This window comes from Cotesia glomerata, linkage group LG2 (assembly GCF_020080835.1).
Source record: "Cotesia glomerata isolate CgM1 linkage group LG2, MPM_Cglom_v2.3, whole genome shotgun sequence".
NCBI lineage: Eukaryota > Metazoa > Arthropoda > Insecta > Hymenoptera > Braconidae > Cotesia > Cotesia glomerata.
The window spans coordinates 29190140-29216511 of NC_058159.1; the positions used below are offsets into that span (position 1 = coordinate 29190140).

Here is a 26372-nt window from a genome sequence, read left to right on the forward strand (position 1 = left end):
TTAAAATTGCCTGTAATTGAAATATATCGTCCAAGTTAATTAAATTTCTACATACTTAGAGGTATGTCAAGCTCAACTACGTAAAATCTTTGTAATCTCTCACTCATATTTACTTTATTTATATTTATATTATTTATTATTTATTATTATAATTATTATTAATAATTAAAAATCATCTTAACGGAAATACTTATCATCGATATTAAATTACTAATAAGCAATTGTTGTTAACTAGAGTAGAAATAAATAAATTAAGGACTAGAAAAAAAATTAATAGTATGTATTTATAAAAGAATTTAAAGATCTCGTCAGATATAATATTTATTATTAATTAATTAATTTTTTTTAATGAATTCGCATTACTAATGCCAAAAGGGCGCAGCTCAACATCTACATTTTTTTTAATCATAATTAATTAATAACAACCTTGCAGTCACTATGTGACTGCCAGGACTTGTGAACTATAAATAAATAAAATTTTGCTTTTTAAATAATGACTTTTGTTAAATTGCACGGTACTTTCGTAACTATTGACGTTTTTGAAGATATAAGCACATCCCGATGTTACACTCATCAAGAGCTTTCATTAGAGTACTCACATGCATTTTTGATATATTTTTCATATATACATATATATAATATATATGAATATATGAAAAATTGATGTGGGTACTCAAATGAAAGGTCTCGATGAATGTTATGTCAGGGTGAGCTTATATCTTTAAAAATGTCAATAGTTCACGAGATACAAGGTCATTTCTTGATTATGTTAAATTGCACTGTACGTTCTTAAATATTGACATTTTTAAAGATATAAGCTCATCCTGATGTTACACTTATCAAGAGCTTTCATTTGAGTACCCACATGTATTTTTGATATATTTTTCATATATACATATATATAATATATATAAATATATGAAAAATTGATATGGGTACTCAAATGAAAGCTCTTGATGAGTGTAATGTCGGGGTGAGCTTATATCTTTAATAATGTCAATAATTAAGAAATTACATTATATTTTGTCAACTTATGATATTTTTAAAGATATAAGCTCATCATGATGTTATACTCATCGAGAGTTTTAATTTGAGTACCCACATCAATTTTTCATATATTTTTCATATATACATATATATAAATATATAAAATATATGAAAAATTGATGTGGGTACTCAAATGAAAGGTCTCGATTAGTGTAATGTCGTGGTGAGCTTATATCTTTAAAAATGTCAATAGTTCATAAGATACAAGGTCATTTCTTAATTATGTTAAGTTGCACTGTACTTTCTTAACTATTGACATTTTTAAAGATATAAGCTCATTCCGATGTTACACTCATCAAGAGCTTTCATGAGAGTACCCACATGCATTTTCATATATTTTTCATATATACATATATATAATATATATAAATATATGAAAAATTGATATGGGTACTCAAATGAAAGGTCTTGATGAGTGTAACATTGGGATGAGCTTATATCTTTAAAAATGTCAATATTTCACAAGATAAAAGGTCGTTTCTTAATTATGTATCCAGAGATAGAGCATTTTCAAAAGCAGTCTAAATATGCAGTCTTTTGGCTTAAAAATTTTTTGTCTTAGAGCCAAAAGGGCGTAGATGTTAAGAAGCATTTTTTTGGCATTAGTAACGCGAATTAATTAATCGTTCAAGTGTTGTTGAATATTGTCTATTATACCTGACCAGATTTTTTCGTTCTCTATACAATAATTGTATATTCAGTTATAATATTTATAAGAAGTCAATCATTAATTAATATATAAAAAATATACTAATAATTATTATTATTATTAAATTAATAATAAAAAAAAAATTATCAGCGGTTAAAACGGGATGGGTTAGATTTTAAATTAGTTAGGTTTTAAGTGCCAAAGTTTCGGCACCACAGTTCGGTGTCAAATGGTTGAGCTGATTAATTAATGAATTAATAAATTAATAAATTAATGAAAAAATGATTAAATAAAAAAAAAATTAAATAAAAATTGTTGAGCTTTGCTTTGGAAGTTAGAAAATTGGAAGCTAAATTAAAAGTCGATTAAAAGCCTTGCTACTTTAGGGTCGCTTAAAAAAATAAAATAAATTAACCAGTCCTTTGGACCATTGCTGTAATTTTGTTCACGCTCGACAGTCTTTATAATAAAATATATTTATTAATAATAATTTAATTAATTAATTGATAAAATAAATGGGAAAAAAGTCACGACTTATCGTCACTATTTTGAATTTTAATAATTTTTATTATAATCGGATTAATTATAAAATGCATTAACGCGATAATCTAAGACTTTATTTTCTTTTTTATATTTAATAAATAATGTAATTAAATAATTTTTAACAACAAAAATACAATAACGCTATTATTGCTGTTAGTTACTGTATCAAAATGCTTAATTATAACTTTTACACGACTAGCTGGGTAATTGCGACTAATATTAATTAATAACAATAATAATAATATTAATAATAATATTAATGATAATATTAAAAATAATAATAAATATAAACGGTTGTAGTATAGTAGTATGCAACAATTTTTACGGAGTAGAGCATAAATAAATAAATATTGTAAAATAGAATCTTATAAATAGACGCAACTCTCGTTTCCCGAATTTTAATTATCTTCATGCTAAATTATTTAAACTTAATGTTATATGTTAAATTTCATGACTCTGAAATTAATCAGGTATCTTTAAATTTATTAAATAAATAAATTATTTTTAAAATTTTTTATTTTTTAACGATAGTTTGTTTGTTAAAAAATAAAGATGAAAAAGTTAATCGACATTTAAAAATTTTTGTAATTTTTTTTTTATTGAAAAAACTAGCAACCTTTATAAAATAATGAATTTTGTTAAATTACACTGTACTTTTTCAACTATTTATGTTTTTGAAGATATAAGCTTATCTCGATGTTACACTCATCAAAAGCTTTTATTTGAGCTTATATCTTTAAAAATGTCAATAATTACGAAATTATATTGAATTTGGTCAATTTATGATATTTTTAAAGATATAAGCTCATCATGATGTTACACTCATCAAGAACTTTCATTTGAATACACACATGCATTTTTGATATATTTTTCATATATACATATATGTAATGTATATAATATATATGAAAAATTGATGTGGGTACTCAAATGAAAGGTCCTGATGAGTGTAACATCAAGATGAGCTTATATCTCTAAAAATGTCAATAGTTCTCAAGATACAAGGCCGTTTCTTAATTATGTTAAATTGCACTGTACTTTCTTAACTATTTAAATTTTTAAAGATATAAGCTCATCCTGAGGTTACACTCATCGAGACCTTTCATTTGAGTACCCACATGCATTTTCATATATTTTTCATATATACATATATATAAAATATATAAATATATGAAAAATTGATGTGGGTACTCAAATGAAAGGTCTCGATGAGTGTATCATCGAGATGAGCTTATATCTTAAAAAATGTCAGCATTTCACAAGATACAAGGTAGATTCTTAATTATGTTAAATTGCACTGTACTTTTTAACTATTGACATTTTTAAAAATATAAGCTCATCCTGATATTACACTCATCAAGAGCTTTCATTTGAGTACCCACATGAATTTTGATATATTTTTCATATATTTTATATATAAATATATAAAATATATGAAAAATTGATGTGGGTACTCAAATGAAAGGTCTTGATGAGTGTATCATCAGAATGAGCTTATATATTTAAAAATGTCAATAGTTCAAAAGATATAAGGTCATTTCTTAATTATGTTTCCAGAAATAGAGCATTTTATCAATGATACCAAATTTAACCATAAATCCCCATTTTATCATATAAATACACTGGACACAGAATTTTTCTTATTTTTTTACTACAGATTATTACAAAAAAATTTCATTTGTAAAAAATTCCAAAAACTACAAGTCCAATTTTTAAAAAATATTCTTGAGTTCTAATAAAATGATCAAAAAAATTAAAAACGTGGGCTAACTTTAGTATTATAAAATAAATTTAAAGATATCTGAATTTCAGCGTCAATATACTTCCTATCTAAACTCCCTTAGAGCGATACTGAGTAACTAAATATTAATACTACTAATGATAATGATGAAATCGAAATTAAAACGGAACTATTAAAAAAAAAAAAACACATATAATATTAAACATAATCCTATACATATTTAAACATTGAATGCTAAAATAAAAAAGTACTCGTTTGAGTAATTATTGAATTTAAAAATGACGTAATAAAATACCATAGCTTGTAATCGATAGTAATACTAACTGTAGAATACTAATTAACTAATAAAAAACTGTGGTTGCTTTAAAAATCACGGTTATGTAGATTTTTTCTTAGATTATTAGGATCAACAAAACTTTATCGAGAACACTTTCTCTCTATACTTATAATAAAAATTTAACAAACGCTAATTATTATTATTATAATTACTTAAATTCTCAACTGATTAATACTGAAAATTATCAACAAAAAAAAAAAAAAAAAACAACTTCTTTCATTACATAACATCTGTCAAATTTCCGAATTTATTTTAATCTCTTCTGTATCTTCTTTACGGCCACGTAGACTCGACACTCTCCCACCAGTCATCGGGCAAAAGTGTTGTACGACGATATTAATATTTTAGATTTGTAAATCCCTTGTTAAATAAACACAAAAATAAATAAATAAATAATAATATTAATAATAATAATGATAAAAATGATGAAGAATAAATAAATAAATAAATATCAAATGTATTTTACCAGTTGAGGAGAGAATTGTTCTCTAAAGTCAGTGGTGTAATTTAAAATTAACACCACCTTCTCTTTTGAACTTTTGATTATGCCTCAATAATAGCCTAGTTTATTATTACTATTACTATTATAATTATAAATTATAAAAAATTATAAATTGATATTATTATCATAAATTATAATAACTATTATTGATATAATAGGTAGCGTAAAATCCAAAAATGTGGATTTTAAAAATTTGTTATATTTCTATTATACGCTGGGCTGTTTTTCGAGGCAAATAAACGTTGATTGATATGAGAATTCCTGTTAAAACTGGTGAACACATAATCGCCGCATTGTAATATTATAAATATTATTATTACGTTATTATGAAATTGTTGAAATAAATGAAATGAAAATAAATGTCTTCCATTTGCTTATAATTTTTTATTCATTTCCACTTAGATTTTAAGTTTTGTTCAAAAAATTTTTTTTTAAATTAATAATAATAAATTAACTAGCAGCCTTGCAGTCACTATGTGACTGCGATGATTCGTAAACTATAAATAAATAAAATTTTGCTTTATTGAATAATGAATTTTGTTAAATTGCATTGTACTTTCTTAAATATTGACGTTTTTGAAGATATAAGCTCATTTTGATGATACACTCATCAAGACCTTTCATTTGAGTACCCACATGCATTTTTTGTATGTTTTATACATTCCACAAATATCAGAAAAATCATATATATAAAATATATGAAAAATTCATGTGGATACTCAAATGAAAGCTCTTGGTGAGTGTAACATCACAATGAGCTTATATCTTTAAAAGGTCAAACATTAAGAAATTACATAGTATTTTGTCAATTTATGATATTTTTACAGATATAAGCTCATCATGATGTTAGATTTATCAAGAGCTTTCATTTGAGTACCTACATGCATTTTGATCTATTTTTCATATATACATATATATAACATATATAAAATATATGAAAAATTGATGTGGGTACTCAAATGATAGGTCTTGATGAGTGTAACATCAAGATGAGCTTATATCTTTAAAAATGTCAATATTTCTTAAGATACAATGTCATTTCTTAATTATCTTAAATTGCACTGTAATCTCTTAATTATCAACTTTTTTAAAGATATAAGCTCACCCCGACATTACACTCATCGAGAGCTTTCATTTGAGTACCCACATGCATTTTCATATACTTTTCATATATACATAAATATAACATATATAAATATATGAAAAATTGATGTGGGTACTCCAATGAAAGGTCTTGATGAGTGTAACATCAAGATGAGCTTATATCTTTAAAAATGTCAATATTTCTTAAGATACAATGTCATTTCTTAATTATCTTAAATTGCACTGTAATCTCTTAATTATCAACTTTTTTAAAGATATAAGCTCACCCCGACATTACATTCATCGAGAGCTTTCATTTGAGTACCCACATGCATTTTCATATATTTTTCATATATACATATACATAAATATATAAAATATATGAAAAATTGATGTGGGTACTCAAATGAAAGGTCTCGACGACTGTAACACCAAGATGAGCTTATATCTTTAAAAATATCAAAAGTTCACAAGATACAAGGTAATTTCTTAATTATTATACTTTCCCAATAATTCGAACCATTGCCGCTGAATATCAGTATTTCTATCCAGTAACTATACCTAATTAATTTCTACAAAAAAAATTCAAAAACATTTTTTATTAAATTTATATTTTATTAAAGTTTTATCGGTTTTTATAAGAAAATTAAGGTTACTATCATGAACAAATAATAAAGAACGTTGTCTCAACTTAATAATAAATAACCAAACACTTAAAAATGTAATTTTATAATAAATACATTTAATAATACACCCAAAACTTTCTCATCAATCCAACGATAATTATCATCAATAGCTAAATCTCGTTTAATAAATGTTCTTCTTACCATTAATATCAATAATAATCATCATTAATCGTCCTCTTACAAATATAAATTGCTAAGAATACGTTAAAAAAAAAAACCTTAAAATTAGGAAACTTATCCTAAACTCCCCAAGTAACCTTAATAATTAATTACTCCTCTGATCAACCTTACCAATTACTTAACAATAAAAAAATATTTACACTTAACTAAATATTTTTTTATCTCTCAAAAAATCTACGATCACGCAAGATAATTGTAAGTATCTTTCTTGCCATCAACCCGCTCCAAATATTCCTTCTCAATCAAAATATCAATACACTTCTTAATCATCGGTACCCTAGCCTTAAATCTCGAGTTCAATTGCGTCAAAACTTCTCCAATAAGCATCTGGTGCTTGAAAGTCTTCCTCATCTTCATAATCCTGACAATCGCAGCCTGCACCAACATCTTCCTGTCCTCCTCCACATGCTTAAGCGTGGACTCCTGCTCAGCCTTAACCTCGACCTTCATCGGAACATTAATATTAATCCTTAGCTTCTTATTTTTATACTCAGTAAAAAGCTTGACTTTACTCTCAGGCTCCAATTCAGCTTCAGTCTCTCCATCAACAGTCACCAGAAGCTTAATCTTCAACAAAACTCCAATAATTTGCACCAACAAATCCATCTTAATCTGCGTGGCCTCATGCAATTGCAAGACTGTAAAAGTAGTAGCCGAATTAAACTGCAGCAGAACCGCCATCTGGAAAGTGGAAGCTTGAAAATTGTACTTATTCTTAAAACAATTCGTCTGAATCTCTCCCTTGGACATGCTGTACAGCCAATTGAGCTTCCTTCCAGAGTGCTGGGAGGTGTAGAACCCAGTGAACCTCCTTACCGAGCTCTCAAAATCAGAAGGCAGCGTAAACTCAGTAGAAAGCGTGAACGGCCAAGAGCCAGAAGATAGAACCAAAATCCCAAAATCAAAATCCAATTTTTCATTACTGGAAGTCGCGATCATTTTTTTAAACTTCTCATTTAAATCCTTGGACAGTCCAATGTCCTGAAACATCCTTTGTAATTTAGATGTGTACTCAAACCCACAAGCTGCTTTCATTTTAGAAATCATCGAAGCTTCCGCGTCGTCGCTAGCAGACATTTGATTAACTAATCTCTTAGCGAGCAACCTGCTGTAGAATTTCTGGAAGACATCCTTGTCTTCAATGTATTTATGCACTAACATAATCTGTACCAAACTATCTTCAACTTCTGCCTCATCAGCGTTTCTACTGCTCTTTTTTAATAAAATATCGCAGTACTTAGCCAACAATTCCGGAGATTTACTCGAATTTTTCGCAGTAGCAGCATTGGAATTAACAAATTTTCCGCAAGCTTTGTCCAAGGCGGTATTAAACCCAACATCGTTTTGAAAAGTATTTTTAACAAGAGGGTAGTAAATTTTGTGGACCTTAAGGATGGTCTCGATGTAGCTTTTAGGATCGTTGACGACTTCCTCACCGCACTTTTCAATAGCTTGGAGACCTTGTTGGCATATAAAGTCTTCTAAGATATCTCTGAGCGGGTCAAGGCCATTTGGAGTCCGGAGTATTAAAGCATACATCCTTCCCATGTCTTCAACTTTGTTGTCCTGAAGGAGAGATTTAAATTCTGTATTGAAAGATTCAAAGTGTTTTTCTATCAAAACACGCTCGCAAGTTTTGGTAAGAATTTCTTCCGTAGATTTGTGGAGGTAGACTTTAACTCTCTTATTTTCTTCAGCGAGTCGCTGCTCTACTTTTTTAACATACTCGCAGACTGAATTGTCCTGGAGGAAACTCGCGCTTTCTAGGGTGTAGAAGCGCTCAGTGTCTTCTAGGAAGACTTTTTCAAAGTGTTCTTTGTAAACTGAGACCAGAGGGCCGCGAGTGCAAGGATCTTCTTCATTGATTCCGAGTTCGACAAAACTGCTGATTACTCCGGAGATTAAACGCGTGTTTATTGTCTCTCCGTTGCGCTCGCGCTCGATTAATTTAAGAAGCGCATTTACTATCTGGGTGCTGAGGGAGGAGAAGACTATTTCGCGCCAGGTTAGGAGACAGAGCTGGAAAATCTCGAAGATGTCGCGCTTGCCTTCTTCGCACTCGCGACGGACCCAGTGGCGGTTTAGGTAGGAGCAGATCCCGTTGAATACTTGGCTGCTGAATCTAAAGTCGTCCCACTTGCGGGTGTAGAAGAGCAGCACGGCTTCGTCCATGAGGTCGGTGCCGCCGGTCACGAGGTGGCTCACGTGGTCCGAGAGGTAGTCGCGGAGCTTCTTGTAGATTTTCATACCCGCGATTGCGTTGTTGTGAGCTTGAGTTTTTCTCTTGCCCTGTTCTTGGATGCTTGTGCAGTAGTTGTACACGTAGCTGTAAAGCTCCATGAAACGCTGGCGAGACATGGATTTTTGGCTGTAGACTGAGTCCAGCCCGGAACGGAAGTCATCCCAGATTTCGCTCAAGTCTATTGCTTGCAGGATTGACGGGGGGTCGGAGGCACATTGTGCTGCTGCCATACTCATTTGGAAACTTTTTGGTGGTCTTTCTATTGGTTGGGATGTCGATTTAACACACCTGGAATTTATAAAATTAATGAGTTTTTTGGACATTTTTTACAATTTAATTATTATGAAATAATTAAATTAGGGTGTGTGGGTATTACTGCGGTTTTTGGTGCCTATTACTGCGTCCTTAAATAAACAATATTAATTGATTAAAATTAAATTTTTAATACATGACTAATATTAAAAAAGGGTTATCTTACTTTTATATGCAAAAAATATTAAATTTGAACCATTTTATGTAAAGAAAAAGATCGTTTAGTATCACCTCTTTTCGTACAGAAACTCACAAAAAAGTTATGGTTTACTACTTGTATAGCCAAGTAATTTTAGTTTATTAATAACAAATTGAATAATTGTTGTACGTGTAAAACTACTATGCAAATATTTTTGTGAAGATTTCAATTATTAGCAGCATTTTTTTTTAATTTAAAAAGCTCAAGTACCATTTATTTATTATTGAAATAAAAAAATCCGCAGTAATACCCACACTTATCCTAACATTTAATTTTTTTTTATTTTTAAATAAATAATAATAAAGTTAGCCGACGTTTTTAATTTTTTTATTTCTTTTTCATTAATTAAAGTAGAACTAAAAAATATTTTTAAAAAATTGCACTTATAGTTTTTCAAGTTTTTTATGAATGAAATTTTTTTTTGTAACAATTTTTTCAATAAAAAAAATTCGAAAAATTTTTAGATATCGGCTAACTTTATTCTTATATAAGGTTAGCCGAAATTTTTGTTTTTTTGATTTTGATTAATTTATATTAAATTGGAACTAAAAAAAATTTTTTTTAAACCGCACAAATTTTTAAATGTTGGCCAACTTTATTTTCATTTTAAATAATTATTTTGTAAATAAAATGTTGAAAATATTATTTTAATAATTAATAATATTTAATGATATTAAAATTAGCAGTCACTTGACCATTTTTTTTTAACAAATTTATTTTTAAAAAATTGTATTTTTGATTTTTTTAAATTTCTACGTCAATTTTTTTTCCTAATTTTTTTGCAATAATTTATTTGTTACCAAAATTCTTAAAATTATTAAATGTCTGGTAAATTAATTTTCATTATTATTTAATAAATTGGGTACGTCGATTTTTACACACGTGGAATTTACAAAATTAATTAGTTTCTTGTTCATTTTTTTATAATTTAATTATTTAAATATGAGATAATAAAATTAACATTTAATTTTTTTTATTTTTAAATAAATAATAATAAAGTTAGCCGAAATTTTTGATTTTTTGATTTTGCTTAATTTATAATAAATTGGAACTAGAAATTTTTTTTTTTAATTGCACTTAGTTTTTCAAATTATTAACAAATGAAATTTTATTTTTTAATTTTTTTAATAAAAAAAATTCTACAAATTTTTAAATGTTGGCCACCTTTATTTTCATTTTAAATAATTATTTTGAAAATATTATTTTAATAATTAATAATATTTAATGATATTAAAATTAGCAGTCATTTGACCATTTTTTAATTTTTTTTTAACAAATTTGTTTGAAAATTTATTTTTAAAAAATTGCATTTTTAATTTTTTTAAATATCTACGTCAATTTTTTTTCCTAATTTTTTTGCAATAATTTATTTGTTACCAAAATTCTTAAAATTATTAAATGTCTGGTAAATTAATTTTCATTATTATTTAATAAATTGGGTACGTCGATTTTTACACACGTGGAATTTACAAAATTAATTAGTTTTTTGTTCATTTTTTTATAATTTAATTATTTAAATATGAGATAATAAAATTAACATTTAATTTTTTTTTATTTTTAAATAAATAATAATAAAGTTAGCCGAAATTTTTGATTTTTTGATTTTGCTTAATTTATAATAAATTGGAACTAGAAATTTTTTTTTTAATTGCACTTAGTTTTTCAAATTATTAACAAATGAAATTTTATTTTTTAATTTTTTTAATAAAAAAAATTCTACAAATTTTTAATTTTGTAAAAAAAATTTTGAAAATATTATTTCAAGTTATTTCAATGATACTTAATATTTTTTATTATTTAATAAATTAATTAGATTTAAACATTTATTAAAAAAAAACTAATGAAATATTATTTGTTAATTTCAGTAGTATTTATTAAAAATGAAGGTTAGTATTAAATAATGTTTAATTCATAGAAAATCAAAAAACTTGTATTAATTTTTGCGTTTTTTTTTTTTTCAAAGAATAAATAATTATTAGTTGTATTATGACCTTAAAAATAACTGATATAATTTTTCTACTAGTAACAATTAATAATTTATCACCTATGATTATTAAAAAAAGATCTAAAATTTTTTAATTATTTAATTTAAAATGTTTAAGCTAAAAGTAAGGTTATGTTTATAAAGTATCATTGAAAATATTCGAAAATCTAAAATGAAAACTAACAAACAATTGAACACGTAAAAATCTTTTTTGTAGGGATTGATTATCGAAATGTTTATTTAAAAGAAAACATTTATTAAAATTGATAAATAAATAATTGGATGAGTGTGCTTACTATGTGTGTTGACGACAATTCGATAGAATTTGTTTAAGTAAATGAAATAAACCTAAGAAAAGTAAATTAAAAATGGTAGAATTTTTAGGTTACCCGGTGTATGTATACCATTTAATTGGTTGATTTTCCTCACGTGTATTCACTTCACCATCAACCTACATCCCAACTTGGTCCAACTGAATCCTATATTATTATAAAAAAATAGATGAAAGTCTTGAAGTTAGTCAAAGGTCGAAACTCGCAAAAAAAACGGGCCACGATTCATTATTGGTTAAAATTTAGCCGCGCGCGTAGCGCGCTATTCAAATTTCTAGTAACTGATACTAATGATACTTATACTAATGCAGCTATTGCACCTCAACTTTACTCCTCAGGTTGGTGTAAATATGCGCCCTGTGACGGAGTTTGCGCTTGTAATGCCTCTAGATGCATCCAGAAGGTAGCGCTACCAGCCAGTGCAAATTTAAATGTAATTTAGATTATATTGAATTATTTTATTAATTCATAATTTAAATAGTGAACACTATCCAAATTAGAAAGTTTAGGTTCTGTATCGTAGAATATTTATTATATAGAGTATATTTTGTTTCAAATAAATATAAGCTATTATCGAGTACAAAGGGACATTGTAGTTGAGTTCTGAGAAACCTTAGGTACTTGAGATCCGAACAAAAACAGTTTCACTGTAAAAAAATAATAGTTTAAAAAAACTAAAAACACGCTTTTTATAGAAAACCAAACTAAAAAATAGAAAATAAATTAAAATTAAGAATAGTGTTAAAAATTTCAATAAATATAAATTAATAAGTGTAAATAAAAAAAATGTATTTTATTTTAAAAAAAAGCGTGAGCTGCATGGTGTCAATAGTTATAAATATTTTATTGACAGATATGAGTAGAGTGATTATCATTTTGATAATATCTTAAAAAGCACCCCACGCTTTTTTTAAAATAAAATACATTTTTTTTATTTACACTATTATTAATTTATATTTATTGAAATTTTTAACACGATTCTTAATTTAAATTTATTTTCTATTTTTTAGTTTGGTTTTCTATAAAAAGCGTGTTTTTAGTTTTTTTAAACTATTATTTATTTTTTACTTTTTAGTTTGGTTTATTTATAAAAGCGTGATTTTTTAGTTTTTTTAAACTATTATTTGTTGATTATCAAAAATATTCAGGCGCGCAAATTACCCACGGAGAGTTACATACTGACATACAAGTGAAGCTAATAAAAAATAATTATTTATAAATATAAATACGGGGAATCAGAGTTCGATTTCGGAGAGGGAGCCTGAGAAACGGCTACCAGAACCAAGGAAGGCCGCAGGCGCGCAGATTACCCACGGAGAGTTACTGACAAACTGACATACAAACTGACATACAAGTGAAGCTAATATAAAGCGTGTAAAAAGCGTGTAAAAATCACGCCAAGTCCACGTTCATAAGACTATTAAGGTAGTTGTAGCGTGATAGGCATTTCAACAGAAAATTATGAAATTTTTTTTATTGAAAGATAAATATATTAATAATTCACTACCAAAATTTCAGATCAATTGACCACACCGTTTTTAAGTAATTAATTTTCGAAATTGCATCTTTTACACGTAGAAGTATAGAGAGATGGTAAAGTTAGTATGAAATCTTCCGTACCACTCGAGTGGGCCAAAGATTTCATACTAACTTTACCATCTCTCTATACCTCTACGTGTAAAAGACGCAATTTCGAAAATTAATTACTTAAAAACGGTGCGGTCAATTGATCTGAAATTTTGGTAGTGAATTATTAATTTATTTACCTTTCGATAAAAAAAATTTTATAATTTTCTGTTGAAATGCCTATCACGCTACAACTACCTTAAGAAAAAAAAATTTTATTTCTTTACAAAAAGATATAAAATAAAAAATTTAAAAATCCAAGTAACCGATATGGTTGTATATGATTTTCGGAAATTAAAAAAAATTTTGTTGTAAATTTAAAAATTAAAAGAAACAATTTTGGAACGTATTTAGTGTGCGTGGTTAAGAAAAATTTCACTTTTTATGAAATTCCTAAAATCTATCTACTAGGACTTTTAAAAAAAATTGAAGTACACAAAAGAAAATTCTAAAAATTATTAAATATTTACTATATTAATTATAAAAAAATTCTGAAAATTGTCAGAAAAAAAAATAGACTGATGAAATTTTAAACATACCTATTCACAGTTTAATATTTAACATTTGTACATTATTTAAAAATTTTTTTTAATTTACATAGTATTATATAAAATTATTTACAAAAATATTTATAATTCATTGTACTTATAAATATATAAAAGTAATTGATCTTAAGTAAGAAAATCAAAATGTTATTGGATTTTTCTTTTTCTCAGTAAAATAAAATCCTTAAGTATTAAAAAATAATTAATAATCAATTAAAGAAAGTACAATTAAAAAAAAATCATAAATTAAGTAAAGGAACAATCCTTGAAGAAATTAAATACTCTCGACAAGACGGACATTGTGATTGGACCCTAGCCCATTCTGCCAAACAATTCCAACAAAACAAATGACCACACGGAGTCACAGCGGACGGCTGTGCTTCGAAACAAAGCTGGCAATTAGCAACTTTTTCATTACTACTTGCAAGCTGACCAGCGTGATCTTGACCAGCGTCATCATAGTCCTTGTCCTTATTAAAGCCAGCTTGCCGGATCTGTAACACGCACTGGATCAGCGTGATTATTCCCAGGAATTTCAATCCCCAGCTAACGTCTCCCGTCGGGCTCATCCCAAAAACTTTAGCGTAGTCAATCCCGGCGATTTGTCGGCTGATGCTGAACCGGGAATTCATCAAGTAGAACATACACTTCTGGAATACAACAGCGACTGGAATAAAAAGTCTAGCTAGGTTTAAAATATTCAACCAAGCTTCTTTGTGATTCAAGTCATCGCTGCGAGCCGCTGATTGCTTTAATCTGTCGACTATTTTCAGCAGCTCTCTTTCTCCGAAGAGCTCCAGGAGCAAGCACAGAACTCGGGCGTGTATGGTGACTATTTTCCGGTTTTTGATACTCGCTTGCGTTATTCCCGTGTACTCTTCTCCTAAAGTCAAGTTTTCCGAGCCGGATGTGAAGATAAAATACACAAATCGCACGATCTCGCTCTGCCATTGTGTGAGTTTATTATTTTTTATTTTACTCAGAAATTTTTGTAATTTTCCGTCTAATTCTTTGAGGAACTCGTCGTCTCGTTGATGAGCTCGTAGAATTTCAGCTTGATTGGCTGCTCTCATGATTTTCTAAGGACAAATTATCAAATTATAAATAAAATTATAGATTACATATTTTTGAAGATGGAAATTGTAAAAATATTAAAGGGCCATAAAAGAAGATTTGATAACATTTTTATGAAATGATTTTTGGTGCATTGTTTTGAGCTAAATTTTGGACAGTTTTTAATCAAATTTAAACCACATATAAAAAATATAGTAATAAAAGCAGGGAACTAATTTATATATGAAATTTTTACAAAAAAAAAAATTAATTCATAAGAATAATATCCACTTGTTTATTGATAATTACATTCGGTGCATTATTATTAATAATTGTAATTATAAATAATCGAGTTTATAAATTTTTTATAACTTAGTAGTGACAAAGAATGCAGGAAACTCTTTTTTATGATCATTGCTTCCATAAAATAAACAAAAATTCATTATTTTGATGTAGATTTCTGTAGGCTGTATAAAGTTGCGATTTTTCTTATGAATTAATTTTTTTTTGTAAAAATTTCATATATAAATTAGTTCCCTGCTTTTATTATTATATTTTTTATATGTGGTTTAAATTTCATTAAAAACTGTCCAAAATTTAGCTCAAAACAATGCACCAAAAATCATCTCATAAAAATGTTATCAAATCTTCTTTCATGGCCTCTTAAGACATTTTTATATTTTTAGGATTTTTTTTTTCAAAAAAAATTTTACAAGTAGAAATTCTAAAAAATAATAAATTTAATTGTTTTTTTAATAATTTTCCAAACATTTGGCATTTTTTATGAAAATTAACTTGGAAAATATTTAATAATTTTAAGAATTTTTGTAGCAATTAAATTATGGCAAAAGAAATTGATATCTAGAAATTTAAAAGAATTAAATATGCAATTTTTTAAAAATAATTTTTTAGAACAAATTTTTTTGTTAAATAAATTTAAAAAATAGTCAAGTGACTACTAACTTTAATGTCACCATTTTTTCAATTTTTTCCTTTTAAAGCTGGGTCTAGAAAATCACATATAAGAATTGTATGTATAATTTTTTAGAGCTTCTAAAGATGAAATTTTTTAAATAAATTTTTTTTGCCCTAATTTTTGTGTTTAAAAAATTCTAAAACTTATCAAATGTCACTTAATTTTATGACATTAAAGTTAGCAGTCACGTGATCATTTTTTAATTTTTTTTTAAAAAACAAATTTGTTCTGAAAAATTATTTAAAAAAAATTGCATTTTTCTTTATTTTTTTAATTTTACATGTCAATTTTTTTTTTCTAATTTATTTGATATAATTTGTTACAAAAATTCTTAAAGTTAAATAAATATCTACTAAATTAATTTTCATTTCAATTTCAGGGTCATTGTTAAATAAAATCCATAAATAATTGTGTCTTGCAATTTAAGTGTTACTTAATAACTTACCTTTAAATTAAAAATAAAAACAGGAAGATAAAATTATTTTTTTTATTTATTTATTATTCTACACTGACATTTATCAATTTCTTTTCATTTGTTTACGAACAACATTCTGTTTTCACTCAATTTTAAAAATAAATTTTAGGTTAAGTAATAGCCCCTAGATTTTTCTAGTAACTTTTTTTTAGTAACTTTAAAACAAGTTGGTAATTTATCAGTAACTAAAATATATTTGAACCATTGACAATTTTTTAATTTTTTTAAATAAATAAATTTGCTCCAAGAAACTATATCTAAAAAATTGCATTTTTTATTTTTTTAATTCTCTAAATGTCAATTTTTTTTTCTCATTTTCTTTGACATAACTTATTTGTTAAAAAAATTCTTAAAATTATAAAATATCAGCTAAATTAATTTTCATACTTAAAAAATTTTAAAAAATAATTAAAATACTCTTTTTAACACCAAGAAAAATTTAAAAAAAAAATCAAAATTAAATTATTATATTAAAATGATTAATCAAAAATAGAATTTTTGTATAACGTCATTAATTTTATTAAAGACGGTGTATATTTCTTTCTTCATTTTTTTTTTTTTTTTTTTTTACAAATAAATATTATTACATTAGCTTCAATAACGGTATAATTATAATTTATAATATATAATATAATTTTTTTACTCATCCGAGTGAATAACTTAAAGACATTGTTACAAGTCCATTGAATCTGTATTTAAAATTAATTTATTTTCAAATTAATCAATTATTTAATTCAAAAATTTTTAGTGTCAAATATAATATTTTTTCTTTGCAAATAATTCTTAGTTTTTTTGAAAAAGTTTCAATACAAATTTAATAAAACTTGCAACTGTCAATAAAAAGGCTGGTATTAAACTACACAATATTTTACCCATACTTTAAGCCGGTTGATTATCATATATAATATTTATATATATTATAATAAATTCATGTATTTTGTATATTAACTATCTTATTATTACTATAAACTAAATAATGCAAATAATCGGCGGACTATGAATAAATATTAACTATTACATATTTGTGACTTTAAAACATCTGGAGGTGTTTTCTTCTTGTAATTATATTGAGCATTCTTATTAATTTTATTTATAATTATACAAATAATGCATGTATAAGTAATAATAAAACGCATTAAAAACTATTTTTATTTCACTTAACAAATAATAAAATATAAAATTTAATTTAATTAATTAACAATTAATAAAACATTAAATAAATATTTCTACATAATTTTGTGAACTTTTTTTTTTAATTTGTCATTCTAATTATCTAATTATTGTATTTATATAAGGAAGACTTGTCATAAATTTCTTTGGGTTTTATGTAACAATTATTTATCTTAAATGTCACGCTATTAAAATAAAATTTTACCTATCTAGTGTAGTAAACAATTTTATAACAAATTATTAAATATAATATTTAAGTGTGACAACAATAAAAAGTAATTTACATCAACAATTTTTCATATCCATTATTTTTGGTGAAGAAATAAATTGTTTTATCACAATTTTCGACTAAAGACTCGAAGACTTTCAACAAGACATTAATTTACAATAAAAATTTTCCAGACAATGATATGCGTGACAAATAATTACATTATTTGTAAGTAAATTTAAATTTATCTATTAAAGTATTAAAAATAATGAATTTAAAGTATTCTTATGAAGAAATTACTTTCCACGGTAAATTTCAATTATTCGATCTTGATCGACGTATTCGAAGATGTGAGGAGCGTCCATTAATATTCCAATAGTTCCAGCTGTTGTAACGATGAAGAAAATGTATAATTGAAGACGATCAATCACCATTGCGACGTATTTCCAATCTTCTCGTGTCTGGAAAATTAACAAGTTATTCAAATCAATTGCTGCCTTAGAAAACAATTCACATAAATTGAGAAAAAAAAATTTATACTGCAAAAAATTAGACAAGTAATTAAATTGTTGAAAATTTTCAAACAAATTTTCAACAAATTAATTTCTTAGCTGAAGAAATCAAAATTTTACTTTTTTGTTTAAAACAGTTCTGTAAATTTACGAAAAAAAAATTTTTGATAAAAATTCATGCAAGTTATTTATCTAAAATTGTTTTTTTCCAAACCAAAAAAATTTTTTTTCAAATAGAAAATTTTCATTTCTTCAGCTAAAAAATGAAATTGTTTTAAAAATTTCCAACAAATCAATTTCTTAGTTGAAGAAATCAAAATTTTACTCATAGTAACTTTCTTGTTCAAAAAAGTTGTGTAAATTTAAGAAAAAAATTTTCGATAAAAATTCACACAAGTTATTTATCAAAATTTTAGGTAATTATTATTTATCAAGTGAGTCCACCCTATTTTTGACCATATCTAGGTGAAAAATTAACATTTTTTAATTTTTTTTTAATCTGGTTATTTTTACGGTGCATTTATGATAAAAAATGTCGTGATAGAAAAAATTAAAGATTTCGACAACTTTTTTGCCTTAAAAAATTGGAAAAAATTTTAGCTTTCATGTTTTTGGATAAAATTTCTATTTTATCTTTTTTTGATGTTTTAGATATTTTTTTTTTAAAGTACATAAAAAAATGAATAATTAAAAAAAAAAAAAGTTGAATATCACAATTTTCTAAAAAATTCATAAATTTTTTTGAAAATTAGTAAATTTGTTAAAATTTTGATAATCAACTTTTTTTTTTTTAATTGTTCATTTTTTTAAGTATTTAAAAAAAAAAAAAATATATCAATAAAATTAAATAGAAATTTCGTTAAAAAAAAATAAAAATTAAAATAGTTGACCCCAACTGAAAATATTTATCAAATTTTTTTTTTCAATAAGAAAGTTACTGAGAAAAATTTTCATTTTTTTAGCTAAAAATTAAAATTATTTTAAAAATTTCCAACAAATTAATTTCTTGTCAGAAAAATGTCCAGATTTTTTCAAAATAAATTTTTCTTCTAACTAATAAATAAAATTTCAAAGTATTTTTTTTTATAAACAAATAACTCAATTATTTATACTTATAAAAAATAAAATTATTTTAAAAATTTCCTAAAAATTAATTTCTTGTCAAAAAAAATGTCCATATTTTTCAAAAGAAATTTTTCCTCTTAGTAATAAATAAATTCTCAAGCGAAGACTTTTATTCTAAACAAAAAACTCAATTATTTATCCTTATAAAAAATAAAATGACTTAAAAAATTTCCTAAAAATTAATTTTTAAAAGGAAAAAAGAAACTTTTCCTCCAAGTAATAAATAAAATTTCAAGCAAATTATTTTTTTTATAACCAAAAAATCACCTGAATATAAAGATCTTCATTTCTAAGATGTTCAGCAATGAACTCAACAGCTTCAGTAGCCTTAGTGGCCTCTGGGCTCAGCAAAACCGATTCAGAACTTTCGGAACCGCGTCTATCAGCGCCACCTTCGTTGTTCCCACCAGCAGCGCCGGCGGTTCCAGTTCCAGCCGCGGAAGCGGCAGTACTCGAAGTACCAGTGTGATGCGCTTTGCGATTAATTTTACAATTCGGATGATGTAAGTCTGAGAGTTCCATAATTTCCATTTTGGCCTTGGTCATTCCTCCGGGTAAATTTTCCGTAGGACTTCCGGAATAAGTCGAGGTCGGAAGAGTAACATTGGGGATCTCCATCATCCAGCGGAGCCTTGTCTTCTTGGGACGGCGCATCATTAACATCATCGGCAAATACTTGAGAAATATTTTACGAATCATTTGAGGCATCCTGTGAGTCCTGGGGCCTCGGAAGTTCCAGTTTATTATTATTACAGTCACCAGAATACTGACGGTGTTCATTATGAAGGTAAATAAAAGATACTTGGCAATAAGAGGCAGTACGAGAGAAGTCGGCGGTAATATTTTAGATACCAGCAGCAGAAACACGACCAAAGAAAGCAGGATACTTATGCCTAGAGTTACTTTTTCCCCGGCTTCGGCTGGTAAGTAGAATACTAAGACACAGAGGAAGGAGATCAGGACTGTTGGAAGGATCAAGTTCACTGTGTAAAACAATGTTTTGCGGCGGATTATTATGTAAAAAGTTATGTCGGTTTCCGTGGGAAAGTCTCCTTGGTAAGTGTTCAAATATGCTGGGACGCTGATTATGTCCCAGGTTCCGCTCTTCCAGTAGTCTGATAGGTCGACGAAGTTCTTGTCGTTGTACAGAGCCAGGGAGACTTGGTCGCCGTTGAACGTCCAAGAGCCGAATTTCATTATGCAGGTTTGCTGGTCGAAGGGAAAGTATGTCACGTCGATTGTACATGAGCTTTGGTAAATCGCTGGTGGGACCCACAGGACTTCACCGTTTGGGTAGATTAGCACGTTGCTTTTATAACGGACTTCATAGTTGCCATCAGCACTGTAAATTTATTATTATTACTATTTATAAAAATTTATTTAAAGTCTTATAAATTATTTGGATAGAAAGTAAAAATTATTAATGTTTAAACAAATCATTTTTTCTAAATTTTCTCTTCTACACAGTAAGAAATTTTGCGTCAAAAAACTTAGTGTTCAAAATTTTCGTGTTAAATATTTAACATTTTTATGTGTAAATTTAATACTTATTCTGTTAATCAATACAAAAAAGTGTTAAATATTTAACATAAAAATTTTTAGCACAAAATTTTTTACTGTGTATTTCACGGATTTTCGCGGTTTTCCGCAGATTGATATTTTTAAATGAATTAAGGCTTGTGAGTACTTATTTTAAAATTAATTTTATTATTATTTTTTTTTTGGTAATTATTTACAAGTCGGGTCAACCCCATTTTGGGCAATTCTGCTTGTTTTTACGGCACATTTAAGGTAGAAAAAAATCAAATGTTCTCAAAAAACCAATTATCTTAAAATTTATAATTCAAAATTATATATTAATTAATTTATTAGAGTTGATTTGTTTTTTTTTTTAATTAAAATAAAATTGCAAGTGTCAAACAACTAGGCCAGTGTCAATAACTGGGTGTTTTACCTTATGATAAAAAATATTGTGAAAGGAAAAAATAAAAATTTCGATAGCTTTTTTGCCTTTAAAATTGGAAAAAATATTGGCTTTCATGTTTTTGGATAAAATTTCTATTTCATCTTTTTTTTTAATATTTTTTATTTAAATACATAAAAAAACGAACAATTAAAAAAAATAATTGATCAATTTGATCAAAAAAAAATTTCTATGTCCAAATATAAGGCAAAAAAGTGATTGACCCCACTTGTAAATAATTACCTTTTTTTTTTTGTTATTAACAGCAAATTTTAATTAATTAGCAGATTAAAAATCAAAATAAAAGTCTTTAGTTTCAACTCTTCAGTCTAAAAAATAATTATTTAAATTGAAACTTTAGTATCCAATCAGAGTTTCTCAAGTTTTGTGTACTTTGAATGTAACGAATGAGTACTCAAAGTTTTGCAAGTGTTCTAAATTTACTTCTAAACTTACAGAAGGTCCCGAGTGTCCAAACTTTTGTTTGTTGAGAAGAGTTCAAAAGTTTAAAAATAACTTTTATAAAAAAGTTAATTTTTACTAATAATTCAAAATTTTTTAATTTTTGACTTTAGATCAATTTTTTTTAATATAAAATTTAGTTAAAATTAATTTTTTTTTAATTATAAAATAAAATAATAATAATAATAAATAAAAATATTGATGATAAAATATCTTACTTGTTAAATAAAACAATATCAGGTTTCCAAACTTTATCTGGAGGTAAACGTAGCACTCCGATACCACCGTAATCAGCCTCATCCCATTGAAGCTGATAATCTGTCCATACGAATCTCAACCATACATTCGATTTCATAATTTGGTTTTTTTCATTCTAAATTCAATGAATTAATAATTATTTTAATATTTTACTCAGATAATTAAGTATACTTAGAAAATTACGTACCACATTGATGAGCTGGACGAAAGCGAGACCAAATCTCACATGAACTTTCTCAGTCATATTTTGAACTGGTCTGATAAGCTTGTTGTAGCCCCTAAACAAATCTCGCACCAATCTCTCCTCATCTTCAGAGCAGAAGCCTACGACAACAATTATTGTTATTTATTATATTATTTGGGGTGTAGTGGGAAAATTTTTAGACCTACCGATACAAAAAACAGCAGATATTAACAAAAATCTAAGTATTTTAGAGTAGATGTACATTCTGAGCAGAATGACATCCACCGGACTGCCATATTCATCCACCGCCCACAAAATCAATAGGGGTTGTTATCTATACATTTAAATAATGAGTAAAGCTGCTCTCTACCTTGACATCCCTTGAAAAAAGTTTCTTCTTACTTATCATTGTACAACTTATCGACTATTTCTTCTTGAAGAAAAATTATTGGTCATAATTATTATCTATATAATTAATAGAATAAAAAAAAAATTGTCTCCAGGATAGTCATAAAGATCTTGACTTAAATTAGTACCTTTTCAAGGTTTCATTTCATTCTCACCGATAGTCAATTTATTATGATGAGTATTTAGGCTGCATTCGAAGATGCTCTATCTCTAGACACATAATTAAGAAATGACCTTGTATCTTGTGAACTATTGACATTTTTAAAGATATAAGCTCATCCCGATGTTATACTCATCAACACCTTTCATTTGAGTACCCACATCAACTTTTCATATATTTATATATATTAGATATATGTATATATGAAAAATATATCAAAATGCATCTGGGTACTCAAAGGAAAGCTCTTGATAAGTGTATCATCGGGATGAGCTTATATCTTTAAAAATGTCAATAGTTAAGAAAGTACAGTGTAATTTAACATAATTAAGAAATGATCTTTTCTTTATACCTTAGTCGAAAGTACGCACTTCCCTCTCCAAATTTAACGGCTAAATTGAGACATAATTAAATGATAAATAATAAATTATAAAAATAGTAATAAAAATTAGCAAGCTTGCAGTCACTATGTGACTGCCGTGACTTGTGAAATATAAATAAATAAAATTTTGCTTTATTAAATAATGAGTTTTGTTAAATTGCACTGTACTTTCTTAACTACTGACGTTTTTAAAGATATAAGCTCATCCCGATGTTACATTCATCAAGAGCTTTCATTTGAGTACCCACATGCATTTTTGATATATTTTATATATTTCACAAACATCAGAAATATGATATATATATATATAAAATATATGTAAAATTAATGTGTGTACTCAAATGAAAGGTCTCGATGAGTGTAATATCGGGTTGAGCTTATATCTTTAAAATCGTCAATATTTAAAAAAAGTACAGTGCAATTTAACAAAAGTCATTATTTAACAAAGAAAAATTTTATTTATTTATAGTTTATTTTCTTAATTTAAAAATTTTAGAAGATATTTACGGTTATAATTGGAGGGAAAATAAAATAAAGTAATTATTTTTTAAAATATCAAATCTAATAAGTTTATTAAGTCTAAATAGTTAGATTGTGAATCATTTCGATATTTTTTCTAAAAAAAATTCAACACACTACCAAAAGAATCAAAACTCGTGAAATTTTTGACTTTACTTCTAAAAATTTAGTTGCAACGTTACTTTTTTAGATAAAATTCATTTCTCTTAATTCTTTACTGATGCGTAAAGGTCATAAATTTTTCCAGCCCTTATTAAATCGATATTTTCAGTAAAAAATTATTAAGACGATTTTAAACAGCTAAAAGTAGCGAATCTTTGAAAATTTGAACTTTGAATCTTATAAATCTGACTATTGAGATTTTTTTTTTAAAAATACAGCTGTAATATTTTGTTTCTGACGTATAGAGATTCTCAGAAGACAATTTGGGCCTTATTAATCCTATATTTTGAAAGAAAAAAATTTAACATACATTGAAAAGACGAAAAGTAGCAAAATTTCATACACTTAATTTAAAATTATATTTTGTGTTATTATACAGGAAATAAAAGTAACTAGATTATAATATTACATAAGTATTTATTGCTGTACACAATTATATTTACACGAGCTGTCAAAGTCTTTAATTCATACGTATAATAGTGTAATAATAAAATTTTATTCTACAGAGAAGAATATAGATTTTTAGCCTCGCTCCTTAAATATATAAGAATCTTAAATTATTTAGTTTTATAAAAATGATGTTTTTGATTTCAATTTTTCCATTATTTTGATTAGGTCTATAACAAAATTTCAATTTATATTTTTGATTTGTTAAATATAATTTTAACAAAAATAAAAAAAAATACATATTTATTCCTCAATAAAAAAAAAAAACAATTTTTTTTTTAAACTACAATTATAAAGAACATTCATGAAATATCTAATTAATTAAAAAATGTACCTGAGACCATTTCTTAATAATATCAAACATTTAAACTAATGACTCATACTCTAAAAATAAAATTAATTAAAATTTAAAAACAATTATTTTTACATTTTGATTTACAATTAATAAAATAATTAATTTTTGTTGCAAGCCAATTTTTAAGTACTCTACATATTATATAATAACAATTAAAATTACTCGCTTTCAGACTGATATTTGTCAAGATTGTGATCGCCAGTATCTTTGGGATCAGCAGGAAGAGACAACTCGGTGTATCCGTACCCGTGATTAAAAACCTTGTCAAGTCTCCTGGTCGAAGAAAGCCATAAATAAAGGACAATTGCAATCATAAGAACGGAGGTAAATCCTAGCACAATAGTCATTCGGTAAAACCACACAGTTGATTTGGTCTTCCAGTCGATAGACTTCAAAATGCATTGAAAGTTCTCCATTTCCGGAGGAAGAGGATTTGAATCCGCGTGGCATGATGTGCAATCGATATCTGAAGGCCCCGAACAGCTCATACAAGAGTAATGACACGGAATACAGGCATTATTTCTGGAATCGTGGTCCACGTACGTGTTTCCAGGACATGACTGTACACATCGGCCTTCCAGGATGTACCAGCCGACTTTGCATTCTACAAATACAAAAATATCATTAACATAATCGACATAATTAAAAATTACAGGACCGTACTTAATGCATACATTTATTACATATAAATTTAATTTTAAATTTTAACTCCTGCCTCTTGTAATTTAATTATAAATAAATCAATTATAAATTAATAACCGTTCAATGTTTTTTAATTGAATTAAAAATATTTCCATGCGATTTTTTTATAAAATCTTTTTTTATAAAAATTTATTTTTTTTTTCGACATGCACTTTAGCAGTTGGAGGACTAATTACAATAATTTTGGTAATAATAATAATTTTTTTATATTAACTATAATTGTTAATTTATATTATTAAAAGAATAAGAAAAATTTTGCCTCCAGGATAGTCATAAAGATCTTGACGTAAATTAGTGCCTTTTCAAGATTTCATATCATTCTCACCAATAGTCAATTTATGATGATAAGTATTTAGGCTGCATTTAAAAATGCTCTATCTCTAGATACATGATTAAGAAATGACCTTGTATCTTGTGAACTATTGACATTTTTAAAGATATAAGCTCATCCCGATGTTACACTCATCGAGACCTTTCATTTGAGTACCCACATCAATTTTTCATATATTTTATATTTTTACATATATGTATATATGAAAAATATATCAAAATGCATGTGGGTACTCAAATGAAAGCTCTTGATAAGAATAACATCGGGATGAGCGTACATCTTTAAAAATATCAATAATTAAGAAATGACCTTTTATCTTGTATCTTGTCAACTATTGACATTTTCAAAGACATAAGCTCACCCCGACAATACACTCATCGAGACCTTTCATTTGAGTACCCACATCAATTTTTCATATATTTTATATATTGATATATATGTATATATGAAAAATATATCAAAATGCATGTGGGTACTTAAATGAAAGCTCTTGATGAGTGTAACATCAGGAT

The 26372-nt window shown here is 26.2% G+C and overlaps 4 protein-coding genes across 8 annotated transcripts in view; all 4 read right to left on the reverse strand.

Moving 5' to 3' along the window:
* Nucleotides 1–4826: 4826 nt before the first annotated feature.
* Nucleotides 4827–11975, reverse strand: LOC123259510 (cullin-1-like). Of its 4 annotated transcripts, XM_044720063.1 has the most exons (3): nucleotides 11802–11967; nucleotides 6947–9298; nucleotides 4827–4840 (listed from the first exon to the last, which is right to left on the reverse strand). In XM_044720063.1, exon 2 carries the CDS (start codon nucleotides 9244–9246, stop codon nucleotides 6949–6951), a length of 2298 nt encoding a protein of 765 aa, XP_044575998.1. In that variant the 5' UTR covers nucleotides 9247–9298; nucleotides 11802–11967; the 3' UTR covers nucleotides 4827–4840; nucleotides 6947–6948. The 4 variants fall into 4 exon arrangements, with proteins under 4 accessions (XP_044575998.1, XP_044575996.1, XP_044575995.1 ...); XM_044720061.1 differs by lacking the exon at nucleotides 4827–4840 and having other exon boundaries at nucleotides 6616–9298; nucleotides 11910–11975; XM_044720060.1 differs by lacking the exon at nucleotides 4827–4840 and having other exon boundaries at nucleotides 6616–9298; nucleotides 11895–11974.
* Nucleotides 11976–14115: 2140 nt separating this feature from the next.
* Nucleotides 14116–16559, reverse strand: LOC123259513 (putative peroxisomal biogenesis factor 10). The gene is made up of 2 exons (XM_044720065.1): nucleotides 16483–16559; nucleotides 14116–15087 (listed from the first exon to the last, which is right to left on the reverse strand). Exon 2 carries the CDS (start codon nucleotides 15079–15081, stop codon nucleotides 14248–14250), a length of 834 nt encoding a protein of 277 aa, XP_044576000.1. The 5' UTR covers nucleotides 15082–15087; nucleotides 16483–16559; the 3' UTR covers nucleotides 14116–14247.
* A 1416-nt stretch (nucleotides 16560–17975) lies between these two features.
* On the reverse strand, nucleotides 17976–22719 carry LOC123259512 (acetylcholine receptor subunit beta-like 1). Its single transcript, XM_044720064.1, has 5 exons — nucleotides 22601–22719; nucleotides 22398–22534; nucleotides 22171–22325; nucleotides 19795–20869; nucleotides 17976–18351 (listed from the first exon to the last, which is right to left on the reverse strand). Exons 1-5 carry the CDS (start codon nucleotides 22656–22658, stop codon nucleotides 18187–18189), a joined length of 1590 nt encoding a protein of 529 aa, XP_044575999.1. The 5' UTR covers nucleotides 22659–22719; the 3' UTR covers nucleotides 17976–18186.
* Nucleotides 22720–24903: 2184 nt separating this feature from the next.
* LOC123259514 (furin-like protease 1, isoforms 1/1-X/2) overlaps nucleotides 24904–26372 on the reverse strand; it is a 117046-nt gene continuing 115577 nt past the window's right edge. Inside the window, exon 13 of one of the 2 annotated variants that reach the window (XM_044720067.1) lies at nucleotides 24904–25431. In XM_044720067.1, coding sequence (XP_044576002.1) covers nucleotides 24986–25431 — 446 coding nt within the window. In that variant the 3' untranslated portion in view covers nucleotides 24904–24985. The remainder of the gene's footprint in view (nucleotides 25432–26372) is intronic. The other variant, XM_044720068.1, reaches the window with a different exon arrangement.